Genomic DNA, 24,396 nt, shown 5'->3' with positions numbered 1-24,396 from the left:
CCATTTTTTCATTCCTTTGGTTCTGTTTTATAATATCTTGATTTCTCATAAAGTCACTAGCTTCCACTTGCTCCAATCTAATTTTTAAGGTAGTATTTTCTTCAGTGGTCTTTTGGACCTCCTTTCCCATTTGGCTAATTCTGCCTTTCAAGGCATTCTTCTCCTCATTGGCTTTTTGGAGCTCTTTTGCCATTTGAGTTAGTCTATTTTTTAAAGTGTTTTTTTCTTCAGTATTTTTTTCTGTATTTTTTGGGGTCTCCTTTAGCAAGTCATTGACTTGTTTTTCATGGTTTTCTCACATCATTCTCATTTCTCTTCCCAATTTTTCCTCTACTTCTCTAACTTGCTTTTCCAACTCCTTTTTGAGCTCTTCCATGGCCTGAGACCAGTTCATGATTTTCTTGGAGGCTTTTGATGTAGGCTCTTTGACTTTGTTGACTTCTTCTGGCTGTATGTTTTGGTCTTCTTTGTCACCAAAGAAAGATTCCAAAGTCTGAGACTGAATCTGAGCACATTTTTGCTGCCTGGCCATGTTCCCAGCCAACTTACTTGACCCCTGAGTTTTTCGTTAGGGTATGACTGCTTGTAGAGTAGAGAGTACTGTGTTCCAAGGTTGAGGGGATGCACTGTTGTTTGCAGAGCTATTTCTATACAACCAGGTCTGCCACAGCAACACTCCTCCTTCCCCAAGAACCGCTAACATGGACCTGACTCAGATCTTAAGCAGGCTCTGCACTCCCGCTCTAACCTGCCACTTAATTTCCCCCACCAGGTGGGCCTGGGGCCAGAAGCAACTGCAGCTGTAGTTCTGTAGCTGCACCACCCCCTCTGTCTCCTGGGCAGTGGCCGAACCTCAAACTCCTTTCACTCCCCGCAGCTTTTCCCACTAACCTTCTCTGTTGTCTTTGGTGTTTGTGGGTTGAGAAGTCTGGTAACTGCCACAGCTCACTGATTCAGGGTGCTAAGACCTGTTCCGCCTGGCTCCCGTTCTGGTTGGTCCTGCCACCGCCCATGCTGGGTTCCGCTCCCCTCTGCTCCCAGCTCCGTGCACTATAGACCTCACCCAGCAACCATCCAGGCTGTTCTGGGCTGGAGCCTGATTCCCTCTGCTATTTTGTGGGTTCTGCAGTTCTAGAATTTGTTCAGAGCCATTTTTTACGCAAGTCCCTGCTTTCCAGCTGCCATCTTCTCATACCTATTTCTTAAACCTATATTCAGTAAGTTCATGTTTTATCTCCCAAAGAGATTGTCACCTTCTTAGGAACAGGAAGTGCTTCACTTTTGACCTTGTATCATCAGTACCTAGAACAATGGAGCACATAGTAGGCACTTAATAAATGCTTTCTGGTTGATTAAGTAATAGCTGGCATTTATATTAGCACTTTAAATTTCTAAAGTTCTTTACCTCTGTTATCTCAATTGATTCATAAAACCTCTGGAAGTAGATATTATGATCTCCATTTCCTAGATAAAGAAACTGAGGCTCAGAGAGTTTGAGAACCCATGGTCACATAACCAGTAAGTATTAGAATTTGAGGCATTTCAGACAAATTTTAAAGATAGACATATCTATTCAATACCAAATGATACTACCATCTCTTGAAATTAAGGGCTCTCCTCATCCTAATGCAGAATGATTTACTTCATGTGTTTGGAGGGCCCTCATGTAGAAAAAGGTTTAGACCAGTTGAGTGCAGACCCAGAGGGAAGAACTGGGAGCAGGGGGGAAAATATAGAAAGAGATATAGGCTCTAGGTAAGAAAATAAACAAACTTCTTAACAAGGAGAACTGTCCTCAAGTGTAACCTGCCTTGAGGTGTTAATGTGATTAAAGATCTTCCCCACCCATTCATCTCATTAACATGTCTCAGGTGGAGCTAGTTAAGGAAAGCTTGATTAGGAGAGGCTTGTTTGTAAGAAGGCCCAGATGCTTTTGCTAATTAAGGTCAGTAGGGTTGTGAAGCCCTCAGGCTCTAAAAAAGGGTATATATACTCTGAGGGTAGCCGTTAAGCCCTCTCTCTCAGAATTTAGGGAGGAAAGAAGGCAGGCAAGCAGACAGCTAGGATTTGTGAGTGAGTGTTTATGGGAAGGCCCCAGCAGAGGGGAAGGTTATGGGATTTTTTGGCTCCCTGCAGTGATACTGTGTTTAAAGTTCCTTGCTGTTATGATAAAGGGGGCTTACTGGTTTTGGGGATATAATTACTGGTATGTTAAATTGGAGTTATTGGTTTGGGTATTTGATCCTCTGGTGTCTGCATAAATGTTTTACTTCTTCTGCCTTCTATATGGAGAGTCTCTTATATAGAACTATACAGGCATATTCATGGTCACCATCGATATTGTGACACTTGCTTTGATGATTCACGTGAGGTCTTCTAATTGTAGGATTTTAGTACCTTCAACAAGTTAGACTTGTTATAACAAGGAATTTTTAATCAGCTGAAGTCCTCCTTCAAAGCAATCCATGCATCTATCAATAAACTCTAAACTTTACACAATTTCCAATGCCTGGAAGAATATTCTTTTTGCTCTAGTGAGATGCAGTTAAAAGAGAACCTGGTTTCAAATCCCAGCTTTACTACTTACTACCTATTTTAAAGCAATTTTAATAATTTCTCTCCCTAAAGTTATCATTCAGTTTTCCAGCTCGGATTGTGTAAGGTATGGTTCACTATACATTTCTTTAGTTTTGTAATCTACAGCCAAGCATCTGGGGTATATTAAGCACATTCTCTCTCCATTAGGGCATGTGGGCAAATACCAGCCTTTCTTGGTCTAGGTGTTCTTATATATAAAACAAGAAGTGTGTAGGCCAGATCTCAGGCTTTTTCCAGCTCAAAAGCCTATGGTCATATGATCCTATGAATAGGATAGAATACAGACTCCTCTTTTTAGCTTTGAAGTCCTAGACAACCCAGCCTCAACCACTCTTTCCAACCTCACTGTATATGACTGCCCCTCCCTTACTCTGTGTGATCCAGACAAACTGATCTCTCTCTTCCTCACTCATGACTCTCCCTGTCCCTTCTTTGTGCCTTTTCGTTAGCAGTATCCCATGCCTAGAGTACTTCTGCCTCAAAGAGTCCTTCTTTTTCTTAAAGATGAATCTTAGGCACCATCTTTTATATAAAGCCTTTCCTCACCATAACTGCTCATGCCCTCACTACCTTGTATTTGATTAACTACATTATACATAGTAACTTAGTCTAGATGTGGTATATATTTCATGTATACCTATCTCCCTCATATAAGCTGCAAGTAAGGTTTGTTTTGTACTTCTGTCTCAAGCATGTGGCTCCGTTCTTAGCATTTATCAGGTATAAAGATGATTGATTGATTGGGCATGTGTTCTAGAAACATTCTGGGTTCCTCTTCAATATAGTATATTTTGCTCCTTAACATTTTTAAAACTGCTCTGGATGACTTTTTCAGATTTTGATGATTGAGCTAGGCACAAGTAATTCACTTTAATTTAACTTTAGCAAACATTTATTAAGCACTTACTGTGTAACAGGCACAGGGCCAGGTGCTGTATACAAAAACAAAATATAGTGCCAAAAGGATTTTTTTCCTTCAAAAAGTATCTCCTGTTAAATCTTATAAATTTTCACTTTATCTTTCCATTGCCTTCTTGACCCATCTTACTATGTTGATATTGCCTTGATTTTATCCTAGTACTGTATTATCTCTCCTTTTATTATACTTGCTAATATTGCAGAAGCAGAAAAAAAATATAATTTATACCTTAAGCATCTATTTAGGCATGGACTTGACCATACTCAGTAGGAAGATGATTTTTCACTCCTATTTTAAAAGACAAATGGCAATCAGGCTTTAGGATATAGCGTTATGCAATGATGATGGGAGACCTCAAGTGACAGTCAATAAGCATTTATTTAATGGAGATACAAAGATAAAAAATATAACAAATAGATGGTTATGAATATTCAACCTGATAATAGGATTTAGATTTCTGAATAACAGCTTAAAACATAAGAATGACAGACTCTTAGTTTAGGCAAGACCTAAAAAGGGATGGTATTTTATTCATTCATTCATTCATTTATTTTTATCCAGTGCTTGTAGATATAATCAAAGAGGGTTTATATTGAATGGGTCAGGTTGGGGACTGGAGAATGAACTCTTTCTATGTATACCAGGCCAGATAGACAAGAAATTATCGACTATTCATTAAGCACTCAGTATATGCCATGAACTGTGCTAAGCACTGGAGATACACGTAGGACAAAAAAGAAAGAGAGTCCTTTAAGAAGCTTACATTCTTATGGAAGACAGCAAACAAAAGGCAGATGAAAAGGGAGTGGGATGGGGAAGGTTGCCTGTATTGGGGATGATGCCAAAGTTTAGAAAGTTAAAAGTAAAGCCAAGTTCGGGAATGAAGGTTATCTGGCCTTGTCTTCTTCCCCAAATATAGATCCTGGAAGGAACTCACCAATGAGAGAAGGGGATAGCATGGTGGAGATATATTCCATAGCTATACTGTCAGAAGAAGATAAAAAATGTAGACACTCAGAATGAACAAAAGACAGAATCTAAGCAAGGAACCCAAGAGTAAAGTCCATGCATGGCCTCACATTTTTATATACAAAGGTTAAGAATCAAGATTCTAATGGAAGGGTAAGAATTTGAACTCAGAGATATCGCTGAGACTTGTTAGGATGAGTTTCATACGCTGACAGGGTTATTCAAAAGTTAAATGATAGATGAAAGGGAAGGCTGCAAAAGTCTCTAATATATATGTATGTGGGTATATATACATACCTAAATACAGATAGATAGGTAGATAGATAGATAGATAGATAGATAGATAGATAGATGGATGGATGGATAGATAGATAGATAGATAGATAGATAGATAGATAGATAGATAGGCAGGCATCTGAATTAATCCAAGGACACAAAACAGGTACTTTATTATGGAGAACATTTGAATGAAAAAAATTTTTAAGGAGAACTAAAGGCAATTTTATTATTGCAAAGGATTCCACACCATCTAGACTGACAGAGAAAATAAATGAGGAGTCTGAGAAATAGGACCAGTGTGGCACTAAGGTCAGTCAGTCAATAAGCATTTGCTAAGTGCATGCTATTTGCCAGTCACTGTCCAAAGCACTGGATATATGGGGAAAAGAGAAAATATGGACCTTATCCTCAAAGAGCTCAAATTCTAATGGGGAATTCACATGCAAAGAACAGTGTACATATAGGACATATAAAGTTTAAATAGGAGGTAATCTTAGAGCACTAGTAGTAGGGGAGAACAGGAAAGGCATCTTGCAAAAGGTAGGATTTGAACTGAGTCTTGATAGAAACCAGGAGGCAGAGGTGAAGAGGGAAAAAAAGTTTATGCGTAAGAGAGAATCAGTGAAAAGGCACAAGGGTCTGCATCATTTATTTAAGATACTTCATATTTCCAACATTAAATAATTGCTAACTATTATTATGAAATACAATCCCACTGTTCATTGAATCATAGAATAAAGGAAGAGGGGTAAAGTATAAGAAGACCAGGAAGACAAGAAGGGGCCAAGTTATAAGAAGCTTTAGAAGACAGAGGATTTTATGTTCGATTCTAGAGGTAATAGGGAGCCACTGGAGTATATTGGAGGTAACTGACATGGAGTATATTGAGGGTATCTGACATGGTCAGGTCTGTCCTTTAGGAAGATGACTTTGGCAGCTGATAGCAAATTAGACTGAATTGGAAAGAGTCTTGAGGTGCAAGACTAACAAATAGGCTATTGCTAACTATCCTTCAGTCTTGAAGTGATGAGGATCTCTATCTATCTATAAGGTAAGTAAACCATGTGTTAATATGACCATTTTTGCAGAATTATAGAATCACAAAATAGGAAAGGACCTCATAAGCCATCTTGTCAAATACCATACCTAGATAAGAATCCCTCCTTGTAAAACACTGGACAGATTGTATATAACAATTGCTTGAATAATTTCAGAGCATAAGACCCTGTTACATCTAGAAGAAACAAAGTTCACACTTGTATAATTCTGATTTTTAGAAAGTTACAGGAAGATAGTGTATTCTTCTGAGATGTGTTGGAAACAGGACAGCAGCCAAAGACTAAAGCCATTTTGGTCCCTTAGTCAATCAACAAGCATTTATGAACTGTTGTGAGCTGCTACTTGTGCTATCATTGTTGGGCATACAATGAAAGAAGCATAACAGTTCATGCCCTCTAAAAGCTTATAGTCTAATGGGAGAGATAGCATGTACTCATAAGTCTATGCAGACTATACACAAATGAGTATATTGCAGTAAATCAATGCAAAATATATACAAAATGAATCTGTTGAATTTTAGGAAAGAATCCACTAGCATTTGGGTGGGTCAGGACAGACTTTGTATAGATAGTGGCATTTGAGCTGAATCCAAAAGGAAGCCAGGGATCCCAAAAGGTGTAAGTGAAAAGGTAGTGTAGTCTAGGTGTGAGAGAGAGCTGGTCTGAATGTGTGGAGGTAGGAAATGGGGCATCATGTATAAGGAACCATGAACAGACCAATATAGATAGATCGCAGAGTTCATGAAGTGGAGTAATATGGAAGTAGACTGGAAAGATAGGAATAGTGGCTGGCTGTAGAGAGATTTTAATGTCTTATACAATAATTTGTAATTGAACCTAAAAGTAATAGGTAGCCACTGGAGTTTGTTGAGAGGGGGAGGGTGTGACATGGTCAGACCTGCCCTTTAGAAAAATCCTTTGGGTGGCTGTGTGGAAGATGGATTGGTATGGGGGAAAGTATAAGGTAAGAAAGACCAAATAGGGAGTAAAGTTGAGGAGTGGTAAAAGCCTGAACTAAGGTGGTGGATATATGAATGGTGAAGAGGCAACATGCAAAATATATTTGGTGATTAAAAAAAAACCTGTAAGATTTGGCAACTGATTTAGTATATGGGGTGGTGAGGAGTCAAAGGTAACATTGAGATTATGAACTTGGATGCCTGGGAAAGTACGGTGGGGACTGCAGAGTAAGAGAGAAGTTCAGAAGATGAGAATGAAGATTATTTTTGTTTTGAAATGTGTTGCATTTGTGGTGTTTAGGAGACATCCAGTTGAAAATGTTCAATAGGTATTTGATGATTGAATATAAGGAGAGTGAGGTTGCCAAATGCAAGAGTATATGGAAAAGAGGAACAAGTCCAGGACAGAATGTTAACATACATAAGGAGTTAGCAGGCTTGACATGAATGACTGAGTGTAGGAGACTGAGGAGGAGTGATCAGAAAGGCAGGAGGGAAGCAATACCACAGAAACCCAGAGAGAAGATAGTATCCAGGAGAAGAGAGCAGTCAACTGTGTAAAATGGTGCATAGAGGTCAAGCATGAGGATTGAGAAGGGATTGTTAGATACAGCAATTACAAATCATTCGTATCTTTGTAGAGAGCAGTATCAAGTGAGTGATAGATCAGAAGCCATGTTGCAGAAGGTTTAGAAGAGTTTGAAAGGAGAAGTGAAGGCATCACATGTAGATGGCTTTTTCAAAGAGTTTGGTTGAGAAAGGGAAAAAAATATAGGGTGGATGATAGCAGGGTTGCTAGGATCTGGTGGGATTTTTTTGTTTGTTTTTAAGATAGAGTGATCTGGATATGTTTGTAGGCAGCAAAGAAGAAAAGGAGTGTCTGAAGTTTTAGAGAGAGGGAATGATCATGATGGGTCCAATTAACTGAAGAAGATTGGAAGGGATAGAATCAAGGGGTACATCTTGTTAATGTAAAGGGCCACTAATAATGAAGGTGGAGAGAATGATAGATTATATCAAGGGACTGTGTGATGATCAGGGCACAAGTGGGAGCTCTAAGCACATAGCTTTGTTGTTGTTATTGTTGGTTTTTCAGTAAATATGAAGCAAGTACCTAATGCTGAAATACTGGGGTGAAGAGATGTTGTAGGAGGATTGAGGAAAAGCCTTTGCACAGAGTGGGGTAGAGGATCACTCAATGAAGAGTAAAAGAGTAGTCTTGCTGCAATGAGAACTCAGTTGGGATTAGATAACATAAATTTAGGGTTGAATGATGTCTTTCTTTCAGCAGCATGTGAGTAGGAATGTGGGTAACTCATAGTTAGACTTTGTCAAGGCATGAGTTTTAGCAGAAAAAGGAACAAAGAATTTAACTATAAAGGATAATGGAGAGTTAAACTGGAATGCCAAGGGAGACTTATTCAGAGATAAGTGAGAAAATTTCAGTGAGCTTGATTGCTATACATACTGATGGATTTGAAAATTCAGGTTCTTAGGATAACATGGGGGAAAGATTTGTATCAACTGGTAAATAATTTTGATTTTGTTTCCATTTTTTCTTTGCCCTATGGAATCTCATAGGGCAACATTTTTAAAGTGTTTTATACTATGAGAAAACTGAGTTTGACAGTTCTACATCTCGGTTTTCACATTATATACCCTTTCCTTCATAAAAGCAATGATTAATGCCTTATTTGTTTCATTTGTAATAAAAAATATTCTTATACAAACTTTAGCACTTTAAATACAATCATCACAATAAAGTAATTCTTTCTGGTGTATTTTGTGTATTCTAGAGTCTTAAATATATTTGTACAACCTGATAGGAAGCAAGCAGATGCTTTAAATAGTCCAGGGAAAACCTGAATCTGAAAAACACCCAAAATCATGTGTTTTAAACTGTCACTATTTGCTAGCATTGTAAGTTTCGAGCAGTATTTCATATTTTCTTAATCTCTCCTTTTCTCTCAAGTTCTTTCTTTTCTTAACTTTCCTCATATCTCGGTTTAGTTATTTTTTCCGTTGATTGAAGGCTTTTTAATGGAATATTTGTAATCACAATTATAAATATTTTAGTAGATTTCACTTAAAGGCACTGCTGACTAATAATTCATATTTTGACAATATGTTTATATTACAAATTTATATCTCCTTTTGGATGACAGAAATAGCACTTATTTTTAATATACTGCTCTATGAAAGTAAAATATAAAAGAAGATAGTAAATCCTAGGAGCAAGGCATAACTTTATTTCATCAAGTAATATTTCAAAATTTAGTAAAACGTTGGGAACTCATAATCATGTTAATATGAGAACTCATATTTATCTCATAGATTAATAATTTAATTGTGACATTTATAAATCTCATTTTAATGGAGATGTGAGCATTAAGTCTTGTACAAAGTCTAAATATCTTCTTTTTCCTTCCAAAATTCTGGAACTGTTTCAGAGTAATTTAAATTCAAATAAAAGTGTGTAAAATATTTTACCATATTAACATAACTTTTTTTTTCATTTTCTTAATGATATTGAAAAAGTTCCAGTGCTTTCCTTAGTTTCCCATAAACATCACTTTTAAATTTAAATACCATCAAAAGGATAAAAATTAATGTTTCATTTACCAAAACTCTCAGAAAACATGAAATCCTATCTTCTGAATTTGCATTTTTATAAATACTTTTAATAACTCTGCAGAAATTTGCTTTGAAAAATTTGAATAATCTTTTCAGTAATGAATTTATATTTCTTTCTGGCTGTTCTTGATTATTTTTATAACAAAATAAGACTAAGACTCAAAAGTGATAATGCTTAAACATTTGCATGGTGGAGGTGTATGTACCAAATAAGAAAAACCTGACAGCTGAAGAAAATCACCTAGAGTTTTATTAATCTCTTTCTTTATCTGTATTTGTGTTGGTGCTCTTTTAGGTGATGAAGAAGGGATCCAGGAGACAGTGGAATCAGATGGGGACACACAATCAGAAAAACCAGGGCAGCTCAGCACTGACACTGATGACTGGGATGGACCAGGTAGGAGAGAGGATTTAAAATGCAAGAAAGTGGCTTTGAAATTCAGAAGATCCTCCCCCCACCCCTCTCATTTATATCTATGCCTGTATGTATATACATATATAGAGATGATAGATACATATAGCTGTATCTGATGCCAATAAATAAGGATGCCCCTCAAACTTTTTCTCGCGATGAAAAATTATTCTTTAAACATGTGCTGTTTAGGGTAAGGAATTAAACAGATAATATGTATTATGGAGTCTGGTCCTGGATTTGTGCCTTTCATTTTAATGCTATATATTACAAAATTATGTGTATATCAGCTTGAGGTTTTGTAGCAATTTTTTTGTTGTTGTAATTGTCATGAGATGAAACTTTTCTTTGCTCTGGTAAAAGCACTGTAAACCCATGTTGAAATCCAAACTGTGTAGGTATTGAACAATACATAAACAGAACAATTCCACAGATATTTTAAGAACTTTGATGATCAGTTTGGAATTTATTCAGATCATTAGATATGCACCTGACATTATCTTGGGAGTTGAAAGACACACTGATGATAGCTTTAGGTTTGTAGATTTGGAGAGATTTTTGTAGCACCAATTTTAATTTCCATCAGTAAGTCCTAGGTTTCATAGGAAAACATCTAATAAGGTCATGAACACAAATGTTCAAAGCAACTCAGGCAACAACATTGTAAGTTAGTTGAAAAATTCCAGATTTAATTTTTAAAATACCAAATCAAAATAATATTATGGAGAAAAGGCTCTGTATGTAACCCAGAATTTTCCAGTTGTAGCAATATTTATAAATAGAGACTATTGTGTAAAAAGGTTTAGGGACAGTGTCTTGAAATTATTTTAACAATAATTCATAATGCAGTACTATTTTTCATTAGGAAATATTCTATATTTCAATCACATTTTCATCCTTGCATGACTTTGCAAATTACTGTATGCTGTGCATGAAGAAGAGAAGAACTCCAGGGGTAATTTTCTGAAACCAGCAGCTGGAAAATATAATGCAAACAAAAATGAAGATGCAGTATATCTGATCATTATGATGTCATTGAAAATGGTGTTAATGATATACACAAATGTTTATATTCTGTACACTGCAGCATTATGCAAAGGCAAGGTTTTGGAATAAAATGTATTACATTTAAAGTAGGATAAGCCCATTTTTGAGCTTTTGAAAGAGCACAGAAATCTTTTCTGGCATGTCTGCTGTCTAAGAAGTCCTTATTTCATAATGCTTCCATTACTATGGTATGGGCAATTTATAACATTTTTATGACAGGAAAAAAGAAAACACTTGGAACATTTACTTCTGTCCTTTTTTAGGTTGCTTTATATTTTTTCAAAATTTCATTAACTTTCATTGCTCTTCATTATTACTATATTGATGTAAAATTAAATGTATGTAACAGAAACATATTTAATATTACAGAAAACATATAAATATTGATACATTTTTTTCAACCTCAGACTTTCTGCACATTTGTTTTCAAGGAAATGCATTTTTAGTCAATGGGATTTTAATTAAACAGACGGAAGTGTTTGTATAAGTGTTCATTTTATCTTCATTGTTGCACATGAATGGGGGTGGTAGTGGTACACACCTTAACTTCAAAATGAGTTGTGGATAGATGAATAGATAGGTAGCAAGAATGCAAATCAATATATTAAGAAATTCCTTCTTTTGGACATTCTAAAATCAATTCTATATTCTCCATAGGTAGTTGAGCAGCAATATATGGAAATGAATATTTGCGCTTCTGAAACAACAAAATCATTATATCCTAGAAAGATATATTGATATCTCTGTATCTTAGTTGTGGGTCAAGCACTATTATTTCATTAGAATCTTTTCTTAAACAGAAATTTTCCTTTTAGTAAGACATTCTTGCTGAGTTGCCTGTCACATAGCATTAATATCTGCCGACTGTGAATAAAAGAAGGAACAGGCTAGCTTGGAACATTTTTTTAAATACTTGAGATGTAAGAATTAGGTATACTGCTGTGCATGGTTATGTGTTTCTTTACCATGGAGTCAGTGAATCTTGTTGTACAAATTTGTCTTTGGAGGGATGTATGTGTTTAAGTGGGTATGGATGTAGGTCTATGTTTATAGTAACAGTGTGCCTAATAACAATAAATGATATGTACTCTATATAGAACTGAATATATAGTTTTGAAACCAACACTAAATTATCCCTGAGAATAAATGCTTAGTTGTGATATATTAGTTCAGAATTTAATTTGTTGTGTAAGCATGCCATAGTTTTTACATGGGCTTGTGAGTGTTTTAAAGTCTCAGTTTTTTAAGATGTGCCCAGAGAGTCAGATACAATCAGTATCAGCCATCATAACAAAATAAATTCCAGAATCATATGAGAATTTGAAAAATAGTAGCAGAGTATTACTCTCTTAGATTGATGAAAATTTGCCTTGTTTTACCCCCTCTAGTGAAATTTCCTGGCTTCACTTGATAGCCCAAAGTTTTATTGCTATTGCTATTTTGCTTTTTTCAAAGCAAGTATTTGGTTTTATAGTTACGAGATAGAAAACAGTGACTATGTTGCATATAATGATCTTCCATATATTTGACCTCATTTAATTGTACCTACCAATACTTCTGAGTCTTTTAATATTTCTTTTATGTTATGACCTATTTACACCTTTAATCTTCTTTGTGACTCCCGTCTGTATTTGGTGGATACTGAGAAAGCAATGTTAGAGTGGACAGGTCACTGAACTCCGGTGAGAGGATCAAGATTTTCTCCTGACAATGTTAATAATAAACTTCAATCTATGGCCATTTTATAGTGTGAAACAGAACTAGATATTGGGAAGGGGGAATGAAATAAACATTTATAAAGAACCTACCATGTGTCAGGCACTCTGTAAATATTATCTCCTTGGATCGTTTCAACAACTCTACAAGGTAGATGTTGTAATTATCCCCATTCTATATTTGAAGAAACTGAGACAAATAGAAGTCAAGTGACTTACCCAGGCTCTCACAGCTAGTAAGTGTCTGAAGCTAGATTTGAGCTCCTGTCTTCCTGATGCCAGGCCTGGTGATCTATACGTTGAGTCACTTAGCTGCCTCTTGGGCAAACGTATGTTAAGTGATTTGCCCAAGGTCACGTCGCTAGTTAAATGTCTGAGGTCACATTTGAAGTCAGGTCTTCCTTGAGTAACTAACCTAGCAGTATGGAAAGGTCATTAAACTCAGCAGAATCATGTGCTGCCCCCACCTCTAACAATAGAGAACTAGGATTTTAGGAAAATCATTTCTCCTTTCTGAGCCACACTATCCCCATCTGTAAAATGAGGGGCTCAGACTCTGATCTCTAAGGTAACTAAGTTAACTCTACTGTTCCATCTTTCTATAATGCTTAATATAAACCTTATATTCCCCTCTTTGAGTTATGCAGCCCTTTGTCTTCTCAAAATCATTAATAAATTACATTATATAGCATCTAACTAATCTCCTGCTCATCTTCCATTAGGATTCCTTGAACATTTTCAGTGATTCATTCCTCCACTGTATCTTCTCATTAAGTCTGATATTTTGTACTTGTCTTTTAAAACCTTTAAAACCCTTTTTTGATTTTTCTTTAAGATCCTAGGACCATTTGAAAGTCATCCATCCCTTCATTCACTGGGCATTTATTGAGCACCTATGACATCAAAGATGCTAGGTTAGACCTTCTTGGATAAGACAAAGGTTTTTAAAACATAGACCTCATCATAATAATCATAACAGTTCATATCTCTATAGATAGCTTTATGATGAATAAAAACATCGCTTTTATGTAGTGAATGGCAAGCAGGTTATAAACAATAATCTTTAATTGCAATGATTGCCATGTGTAGAATATTTTATGGTTTACAAATGATATCACATAAATTATCTCATTGGATACAACAGCCCCACTTGGCCCAACCAAGTACTGCTTATGTGACTTTGGGAATGTCACTTAAACTCTCTGTGACTCGGTTTCCTAATTTCTAAAATGAGACTAGGCCACCTATAAGAACTCTTTCAGCTCCACTACTGAGAGCAACCATTTGAATACTACTTTCCAGTGACTTTATTCACTTACTATTTGGATTTTATAAGCTATAGGCCACATTTAAAAATAGTTTTTAGACTTTTCCCTTCACTGCTTATATTAACAATAATGATAGCTAATAACAGCTGACATACAGCGCTTACTGTATACTAGGCACGGAGCTAAAAGTGCTTTATTTACAGTTTACATCTTGTTTGATCCTCACAACAACCCTAGGAGGTTGGTGACTTTTCCAAGGTCACACAGCTAGTAAGTATCTGAGGCTGATTTTGAACTCAGGGCTTACAGATTCCAGGATTAGTGCTCCATCCGCTGCAGCACCTGTCTGTGTGGTACAATTTAAAGGTGAAACTATGGTGGAAGCATGAAGTAAGAGACCGAATGCTATAGTAGTATTTGCTTTCAGGGGGTCTTTGGAGTATTTCATCATAGCTAACATTTACATAGAGCTTACTATTTGCTAAGCACTGTGCTGAACACTATACAGATATCTCATTTGATCCTCGCAAGAATCCTGGGAGGTAAAATTCACATTTTACAGATAAGGAAACTGAGGCAAAAAGAAGTGGTGCCCAGCACCATACAGCTAGTTAAGTATCTGAGGCTGGATTTGAACTCAGATCTTCCTGACTCCAGACCCAGTGCTGTATACTCTGTGCCATCATCCAGATAGTTAGCAAATCAATCAATCAATCTGAAGGCAAAAGCAAGCACCTTCATTTGAAAGGCACCGTACTCAGCACTAGGGATGCAAAGATAGAAATGAAATATTTAAATTTTCTTCTGTCAAGAAGCTTTTGTACTATAGATGAAGAACATATATATACATATATATACGTATTTATTACATATATGTATACATCTCTCTGTCTCTGTTTTTATTTCTCCCCCCCTCTTCTGTCTTTAGTCTTTTTTTATTTTTTGCCCCAGACATGTGATTTCATCAGTGTAGACTAGCTCATAGAGCACCAGGCCTGTAGTCAGGAGGACCTGAATTCAAATTCAGCCTCAGACACACATTTACTAGCTCTGTGACCCTGGGCGAGTCATTTAGTTGCTCCCTCAGTTTTCTCATCATCCATATAGATGTATGTTTATGTATATAGACATATATTCATGTGTATATGTATCTTAGGTAGCACAGAGCTGGGCCTGTGACCCTGGGAAAGTCATTGAACCTCTGTTTGCCTCAGTTTCCTCATCTGTAAAATAAGGATAATAATAGCATCTGCCTCCTAGGGTTGTTGTGAGGATCGAATGAGACAATCATTGTAACATGCTTAGCATGGTGCCTAGAGCATAGTAGGCAGTATATAAGTGTTAGCTATCATCATTATCCTCACACGGGCATTTTACTTTATTTTAAAATACTCGAAACAAAGGCAAGGTAATGTGTGTGTGTGTGTGTGTGTGTGATTTGTATTTGAACTGCATTAAATATTTCCTTCAGCTCAAAATCTGTCTTCTCCATTACTCTCCGATCTTCCCCCACGACTGGAAACGATCAGGTCACCCTACCTTACTTGACCTCTTGTTACGTTTGGTACCTTTTTTTCTTGCGCAGCGCTGTTAAAAGCTTTCGTGTGGTGATTTACATACTGACTGTGCTTTAACTTTCATGGGACAAGCACTGTGCCCCATGCACATGCAAACAACACCTTGTAAAAAGTAGGCATCTTTGGAATAAAGAACAAGGAAGAGAAGTATGCAGGGATAATATTGCCTCCCTCATAGCAAAGCTGATATAAGGAAGTCTCGATTTAGAAAGAGATCCATTGTTGGGTAATGATTCATTTCATAAAGAGGCATTCTGGCACACTGGATAAAGTGGAGTCAGGCCCGATTTCCATTCCTGCCTCTGATACCAACTAGGTGACTATGGACTTGTCACTTGACCCTTATATAGCTCAGGCCACTTCCTAGGATTCCTCTAAGTTAGATGGTTGCTTTTGTGGAGGAGGGAGTTTCCATGCCAGGACTTCTCTATTCTGAGAAAATCACAGATCCTCCAAAATTCAATCTTGAAAGAAATTCCTGATTTATATAGTTGCCACAGGACTGTATCAAGTAATGAGTCCTTCAAGTGTATTTAAAACGATTCAGTCTATAGAAATTTGATCTTTTTTTTACCACCTTTTAGAATTTGTATAAAGTGTGAGGCATGCCTCACTTGTTGCGACTGTGCTGAAAGTAAGCCGAAAACCTCTAAATAAATTTCCTTGCTCCCTTGTTATTCATCTCTTTGAATAAATACCGATGGTAGTACTTGCTCAGCTTTATGCCTTAAGTTAAACTAAAACGCTGGGGGAAGTGTTTTGCATAAAATTGGAATGGCTGGTAGACCACTGTGAGATTGAAACAGACACTAATGATACAGCGCCCTTTTTTTTTCCTTCACTCGTGCTAAGAAGGACTTGGAGATTACAGTTCTGATTTCGTTTCCTTTTTGATTGGGAAAATGTGGTAGATAGAAGATCTGGGAAATGCCATTTGATGTAAATTAACAAAAACCTATGAAACATAGTTAACCATAGATCTAGTCTGACAGTAAGAAGAATATTGTGAGAAGCAGAGGAAATCGTAGAATGACTGTGTGTTACTCTGACAGTGAATTGGTATTATCTCTGCTATCAGATAATGCAGTTATCATTAATTTTCACATTTGCATTTCAATCTTTGGAAGGAAATGACTCTTGCCGGATGAAGATAAGAGCTCTGTACTACTATAATGAACCATCATTTTATCCCAATGCTTTGTATCCGTATGAAAATGAGGCTGGGAGGAGTATGGGAGGGGGGCGGGCTGGAAGGAGGGAGGGGGTCAGAGAAACATTATAACCAAGTGTCAAAAATTACCACAGACTTTGGAGGCCTTTATGAAACAAGAGGCAGTCTAAATAAATCTTCTGTAGTGAAGAGGATATCGGATTAAAGACGAAAGCTTGGTTTCCTATTGTAGAAAAAAAAAAAAACCACTATGGGCAAGTAGACAAAAAAATTCTCTTCATCTCATTCCCTTAATCAGTTTGTACTACTAGTTTGGAATTAGGAAATGCAAAAAATCAACTCAAAATACTTATATAGAGCCAGTTTGGAGAGGAGCTATTCATCATGTTAACATCTTCCTTTAGCTTCATTTTACCGTTTTACTCCTCCAAGATTCTACCTTCCATAATGGCCATGATCCAGTATGTTTATTGACTTAGAAAACAAAATGACTCAGGAAGTACAGAGTTCCCCTCTTGACTCCAGTCATGTTATCTTGATTTTATTCAATACTAATTCTTTTGTCATTCAGAGTTATAAACCAGGATACTAAGGGTATAAGATTTGCTAATTGACTGTTCCCAGAGCTTTTTCATTGATTTCTATTGTGACCCTCAAAAATTATTCAACCAAAAGAAATAGTAACTTTCACATTCAATTATTCAGGCTACAAACATTTTAAAGTGCCTCCTATATATTCCAGGCACTGTACTAGATACTTAGGATTCAAAGACAAAAATGAACCTAAACTTGTATTCAAAGAACTTACATTATTCTGGGGAATATAACATGTTCACAAATAAATGCAAAATACATATATACATATATACATATGCATGCACATATGTGTGTGTATATGCGTACCTACATGCACATACATACCCACACACGACCTATATCATTTAAGGTCGATGTGGGCAGAAAAGTGGGAGAATCAGGAGAGACATCTTGAAGGAAGTGGTGTTTGAATTGAACCTTGAAGGGAGCTAGGTATTTACAAGGGAAGTATGAGAAGCATTATACACTTTAGAGAGAGCCTATAAGGAAGCTTGAGAACATGGAACTTCAAGGAAAGTACGTACAGCAAGGAGGCCAATTTTTCTGAAAGACATGTAGAATGAACAGAGTATATGAGAAGGAGGAGTGGGGAATCAGCTTGGAAAGGGAGGCTGGTATCAAATTAACAGCTTAAATGTGAGGCAGAGGAATTTTGTTTTGTCCTGGAGGCAATAGGGAACTTCTGAAGTCTCTTGAGCAGGAGAGTATGCTTATAGAAATGGGCAAAGTTTAATCTCTGGTAATTATAAAATAAATTAATTACTATTAAAATGTCTATATTGATATTATCATTATTCATACTAATGAAATGTTACTTGATCATGGTATTGAGAATAGAATTTTTTTTTACATGACTTAAATTAATTTGGAAAACTAGGCTGTTAGGCATTGCTTTCTGATACAAAGCCACTAAAACTTGGATTTCTTTCAACTTCTCTCACATATGCCTTTGCATATGGAATACCAGTACATTATTGCAAGTCAACATATTCTGGAAGTTTTGAATTTCTACACATTTATACATATGCACCTAGTGTCACTAGTTAAGCATGCAAAATACATTTGTCAGATACTTGCTAGTTTATTTTAGAAAGAAGCATTATTTCGTTCAAAAGAATATGTAAAATGTCTATTGATAATGGATACTTTTTAAAAGAATTTGATGAAAAGGGATGTTATAAGAAATAAATTTACTTGGCATTATATTCATTAGTAATAATTTGTTCATTATGGTCAAACAGTTTGGCTGTTTTACATGACATATAGAAATTATTTCTTTCCTTGAAGGGATAAATTCCCTTTAACACACACACACAGACCTTTCTTTCCTACGTTCTAAGAACATTTCACATTACTCTCCATGTGATCTTAAGTTTTAGGCAAACTTACCTACCTGTTCTTTGGATGTGAAATTCCATTTCCTGTCTCCATATCTTTGCATTGGTTGTCCCCAATGCCTGTACTACAGTCTTTCCTTACCTCCACCTCATAAAATCCCTAGCTTACATCAAAGTTCAGCCTTTTCAAAGGGCCTTTCTTGAACGCACTCTAGGTACTGAAGTTACTTTGTATCGGTCTTGTATATATTTTGTTTCTGCATGCATGTTGACCGCCTCAATAGAATAGAAGCTCCTTAAAGACAGGAATGGTTTAATTTTTGTTCTAGTATGCCAACTATCTAGTTTAATACCAAGAAGATATTGGGGGCTTAATAAATGCTCACTGATTTCAGTATTGGGTCAGATCCCTGGTCTGTTGAGCCTAGCACTATGACTTAGTGGCCATGATGGAAGTATGGCACTTATTGTCATCCTCAAAAATTAGGGATATATTCCAGAATGATCTAGTTTACCTTATTAACTGCTTAAGGATCTGCCTGCAATTCATCTATTTATATAAATCATCTTCGAAGCCATAAATCTACTTGGGTCTATAAAATCAGTGTGACTGTAGAGTCCATGACCTCGGCAGGGAGTAGGGAAGGAAATAAATTTGAGACCTAAAGACCCTACTATGTGCCAGGCACTGATCTATGCACTTTAGAAATAGTAACTTATTTAAGCACTTACAAATATCTCATTTGAGACTCACTAAAATTGTATGAAGTAAGTGCTATGATTATCACTGTTTTACAGTTGAGGAAACTGAGGAGACAGAGGTTAAATGACTTGCCAGAGGTCTAATAAGTGTTTGAAGTCATATTTGAACTCAGGTCTTCCTGATTCAAGGTCCAGTGCTCTCCCCACTGTACCACAGGTCATACGCACATACACACAAATACACGTGTATAGATATATATGTGTATGTATATATGTATGTGTATGCATATGTGCTTTGTATTTGTATAGAATAACTATGCATATATACATATACACATATGTATACAGATGGGTATGTATTATGTGTATATGTACACATACATACACACATACACATGCATATACTTTATCGTATAAATAAAAACAAACAAACAAGAAAAGGCTTTTTGTAAGAGGTAGCCCGGGAGCTGAGCCTTGGACAGAGCTAGGTGTTCTAAGAGGCAGAGAGAAGGAACTCAAGCATGATATCACGCCTCAAGTGCCAGACCTGGATCAAGAGTTAAGATCCCATCTCTGGTATTTGCTGACTGTGTGACCATGGATGTCACTTAATCCCCATAATCTCTGTCTGCTCATATGTAAAATGAGGTTAATAATACCTGTAGTAGCTCATTTGATTTGTGTGAGGCTCATTTGAGACCTAAAGCATTTTGTCTATATTAAAGCTCTTAATATATGTCTGCTGTTATTATTTTTCCAGGAATATGGGGAAAAGCCTGCTCAAAGGCATGGAGAGAAGGGAGATAGAATGTCACAGATAGGTAAGAGCAAGTCAGCCAGTTTAACTTGGGCACAGATCTGTGATGGGCAGTAATGTGCAGTCTGCCTGGAAAGATGGGCTGCAGCCAGTCTGCAGATGGCTTCAAATGCCAAGCAGAGAGGACTTTGTATTTTATCCGAGATACGACAGAGAGCCCCTGAAGCTTCCTTAGCCTAGTGACATGATCAGACCTGTGTGGAGTCAGTCAGACCACACCAATACATTAGGTTAAGTTATCTTCAAAAAGCAGTCTACAGTGATGCCTATGTATTTTTCCTAAGTACATTCTGCTAGCTCGAAGCCCATCATTTTCAAAGTATGCTTTGAATCATGTGCGTTATTCTGCCCTTGTCCAAACTGGATCTCATCTGCTACTTTTCTGCCCACTCTCATAGCCTCATGAGGTCAGCTTACAAGTTGGCCTTGCCCTGTTAGCAAAAACAACCAGAAGAAAAGGAAAGAAAATAATATTCTGTATAAATAAAAGTGATGACACATTGATAAATCTGTTGCAGCCCATAAGGTCTTCCTAAAAGGCATAAAGATGGGTGAAGTGTAAATTGGAAGGGGTTTTACAATATGTGTGCTAAATCTGTTCCTCTGCTATCTAGGTACTTTCCTTTGAAATCTGTCCCGCTATTGTTCATTTATTCAGTGAATATTAATTAAGTTCCTACTGTTTGCAACGAACTTTTCTAGGCACTGGGGAGGTAAAAATAAATAATACATAACCCATGCTCCTAACTTTAGGTAGAAGGGAATATTTTCTGTCAAGCAGCAAAATGGTGTTTCAGTGAAATAACTAGCATTGTCAGTGATATCATGGTGTCTCATCACTCAATAAGTCTAAGTAAGTATTAGAATTGCCCTGACAGATCTCCCAAACTAAAATGCCGTAGTATGGTGACTGAAATCAAGTCTCGGGATCTAGACTGATTGATAGAAATCAACTCCATCTTTGGACTATAAAAAGTAACTGGAAAAGAAGTGTCTACAATGTGCTCAAGAAATTTTCCCAGGGACCTAATTGTAGTTTTGGCAATCCCATAGACTTCTCTCAGGAGGATCATTCCTTATAGAATATATCTCTGGACTCTTAAAAACTAAGAAAAAAAAGTTGATTTTAGAATAGATTTGAGAAAGTTACAGATGTTCATAACCCATCATCATATTAAAAAGAAAGTATCTCTTTGATCTGCTATCCGTATATCTCATATAGGCAAGGAGACATATCTATAGGGTGGTTAGATATAAACTGACATTCAGGGAAAATTCTTCAGGGAACCAAGTAGTAAGCTATGTGCTTTTAGGCTTTTTCCTTAATATGGATGGAAATACCCTGCTAACTGAACATAAATAGAAAGCTGTCTTTTATTTTCTCCCAGCAGCATGTAGAATCCAAAGAATCCACAACTAATTTTTCCTTTGTTATAATTTTTCATATTAAACCATCCAAGACAATTATATGGAGATCATTATCTAGCACTAACTTCAGCTAAGTAGTTGAATGATCTAATATATTTTGAACTGATGGCATCTATATGTAGTCTTCTAGATAATAAAATTCTTCTATAATTCAAGCAGAGAGTGTGATAATGTTCAAGACAGAGATGAACAGTTTTCTATTTAAAGGTCTATTTTTATTATTTAAAAATTACCTAACTTACTTCCTCGAACAGTTTCAGAGGAAAAAATACCGTAATATTGAAAGGTATTTCAGAATCTAAAAATAAAATATTTGGGATAATTTAGGTTTATTTCTGAGAAAAAGAAAGATGGGGAGAAAGAAACATGCATTTATTAAGCATCCACTGTGTGCTAGGCACTATGCTAAACACCTTAGAAATGTCTCATTTGACCCTCATAGAAATCCTGTGAAATAGGCACTATTATTTGTCTGGATTTTAAAATTGAGGAAACTGAGGCAGACAGCAATTAAGTGATATGTCCAGGGTCACATCTAGTACATATCTGAGACTAGGTTTGAACTCAGGTCTTCCGGAGTTCCAGCACTCTAGCCTCTATTCCACCTTTGCTCATATTTTTTTTCACAAGTTCTTGAAATCTCTCATAATCAAAATGGACACTCATATAGCCTTCATAGTGATAAAATAAAATAGAATAACTTATTAATTCACATTTTCTGAAGTGTATAATATTACCTCTGGGCAATAATGCTTTAAAATGAATATAATCACATTTAGGCAGAATAATGAGTCAACTTCTGTTACAGAACAATGTCCTTGATTAACTTGGACATTTAAGTAGCTTCAATAATTTTCCCTCAGCCGTATTCAGAACTTTAGAAGCACTATTTTTCTTTTGGTTGTAGTTTCTTAAAACTATTTCTGATAACTTGAAAACCCAGAGCATGCAACCATTTTGTTTTGTTTTCTGTTTTGAGTGTTTTTTATTTTATTTTTTGTTTAGACCGGATCCATGATTAAATTGTATAGGGAACTCTCAGTGAGCAAACTCTACTAATATAGCTGTGTACCTGTTTGGCAAACTAGTCCTATAGTTTTCTGAGGACCCTGGGAGCTCAAGTGACTTTCCCAGAATGACACAGTGTCAGAGGCTGGACTCAGCCAATGAGGTCTTGCTGACTCTGAGATTGTCTCTCTATGCACTATCCATAGTCTCTCTGGCAGTTGAGCTTTTAATTTGGGATTTGGGGGGAAGCATGCCTGGAAAATGCTTGCAATCAGAACATATATTTAAACAACATCTTGCATTTTATATCCCCTATACAGTGCAAGATTGGAAACAATGCAGAGAGGAAAATATTTTTCTAACACATTATTGCAACCCCTGGAATTTTCCTAGATAAATACTTAAGAGCTGCTAGTTTTCTTGGTTACATATGGAGGTTGTAAGGTTGATACAGTGCGATTGCTGTGCAGGAAGACCTGACTTCAAATCCTTATTACCCTAGTCTCCATAATGATCTTAAATTAATGTTATTCATTTTCAGATTTTAAATGGGAGAAAGAGACTTCTGTGATAAATCAAAGGTCCCCCCCTGCTCTATTTAAATAGCTGTCTCTATGATGATTCTATTTTATAATAAGCATTACAAGTTTCTGGACTAGTCACCGAAGAATGAATTGTATTGGCTCTCATATGCCTCATTATTTTTGAGGCTTCTTGCATAGTTGTTGTTATTGTTGCTTTTCCCTTCCAGAGAAATTTCAACTACTTCTTCTGTTTCTAGACATGCAAAGTCAAGGAATTTACAGGAATTTGGAGGTGAAACTCACTCACATGTCAAAGTAACGTAAGACCTTTGAAGTTAAAATGTTAATTGAGCCTAATTGACTGCCCATATGTATTATAAAGATAGCAAATGATCAGTATGGTTAACAGGGATAGTTGAGGAGGTTGCTGACTCCACTTATTGGAAATATTTTTTAAACAGAGGGGCTAAGACTAGATAAGGATGAAGAGCTAAGTAGAAGAGAGGTAGTATGAGGGTAATTTCAAGACAAGGGCATTGTTTTTTCCAAAACTATTATCAACTTAAAGTAATAATAATGATAGTGGTAATTATTATTATTATAACAGTAAGTAACATTTATATATCACTTAAAGGTTTGCAAAGATATTTACTGATGTTTCATCCTCACAAGAAGTCCCTAATATATGTACTATGATTATCTCCATTTTACAGAAGAGAAAACTGAGGCCCAGATAAGTTCAGTGACTTGCCAAAGTAGTATCTACCACAAGATTTGAACTCCAGTCTTTTCCCCTCCAGTCTAATGCTCTATTTGCTATACCACTTTACTGTTCTAGATAACAATCAGTCGAATATTTCTATACACAAATGGTAAGACGATATTCAGCCATGATTTAGATTCTAACTTTCACAGACTGGATTTGAATATGCCATGCACTAATGTAGGTGTAGACTTGGACATCTGTCTCCCCATCCGAGAGCTCTAGTGGGTTTAATTCCAAAATCTAGGCAAAAGATTTTTTTTACTTTTATCATGTCTCTAGCACAGAAAGTGCCAGGCTAGGAATGAAAAGGCACTCCTGCTTCATGCTTATGTATGCCCTGTAAGACACAAAGTCCACGTAAGCATTGCAGCCTGAATCTCTGGGAGACAGAAAGATTGACTAGTGCTTGGTTTCTCGTTGCTTCCTTCCTTTGCCTGGATGATGTCCAGGTTTAGGCTGGCCTGTATTTTGTCCATCTTCATTTATCTACATGGTTATTACTTCTGGCCTCATAAGGCACCTCTACTTTGGGTGCTGAGTATATTAGCACGGCTGATTCAGTTCTCTTCTAGGCCAATCCTTTAAACAATAAACTGATTTTGGCTGTTGTT

At 36.4% G+C, this 24,396-nt stretch overlaps 1 protein-coding gene across 2 annotated transcripts in view; it reads left to right on the top strand.

The window, feature by feature from the left end:
* The window catches only part of ZFPM2 (zinc finger protein, FOG family member 2), a 584,654-nt gene that overhangs the window by 144,258 nt on the left and 416,000 nt on the right, over nt 1-24,396 (top strand). For both annotated transcript variants that reach the window (XM_036735057.1, XM_036735065.1), the window contains one exon: nt 9,712-9,813. In XM_036735057.1, the coding sequence (XP_036590952.1) occupies nt 9,712-9,813 (102 nt within the window). The remainder of the gene's footprint in view (nt 1-9,711; nt 9,814-24,396) is intronic.

This window comes from Trichosurus vulpecula, chromosome 1 (assembly GCF_011100635.1).
Source record: "Trichosurus vulpecula isolate mTriVul1 chromosome 1, mTriVul1.pri, whole genome shotgun sequence".
Lineage (NCBI taxonomy): Eukaryota > Metazoa > Chordata > Mammalia > Diprotodontia > Phalangeridae > Trichosurus > Trichosurus vulpecula.
This window is presented reverse-complemented; position numbering and strand designations above follow the sequence as displayed.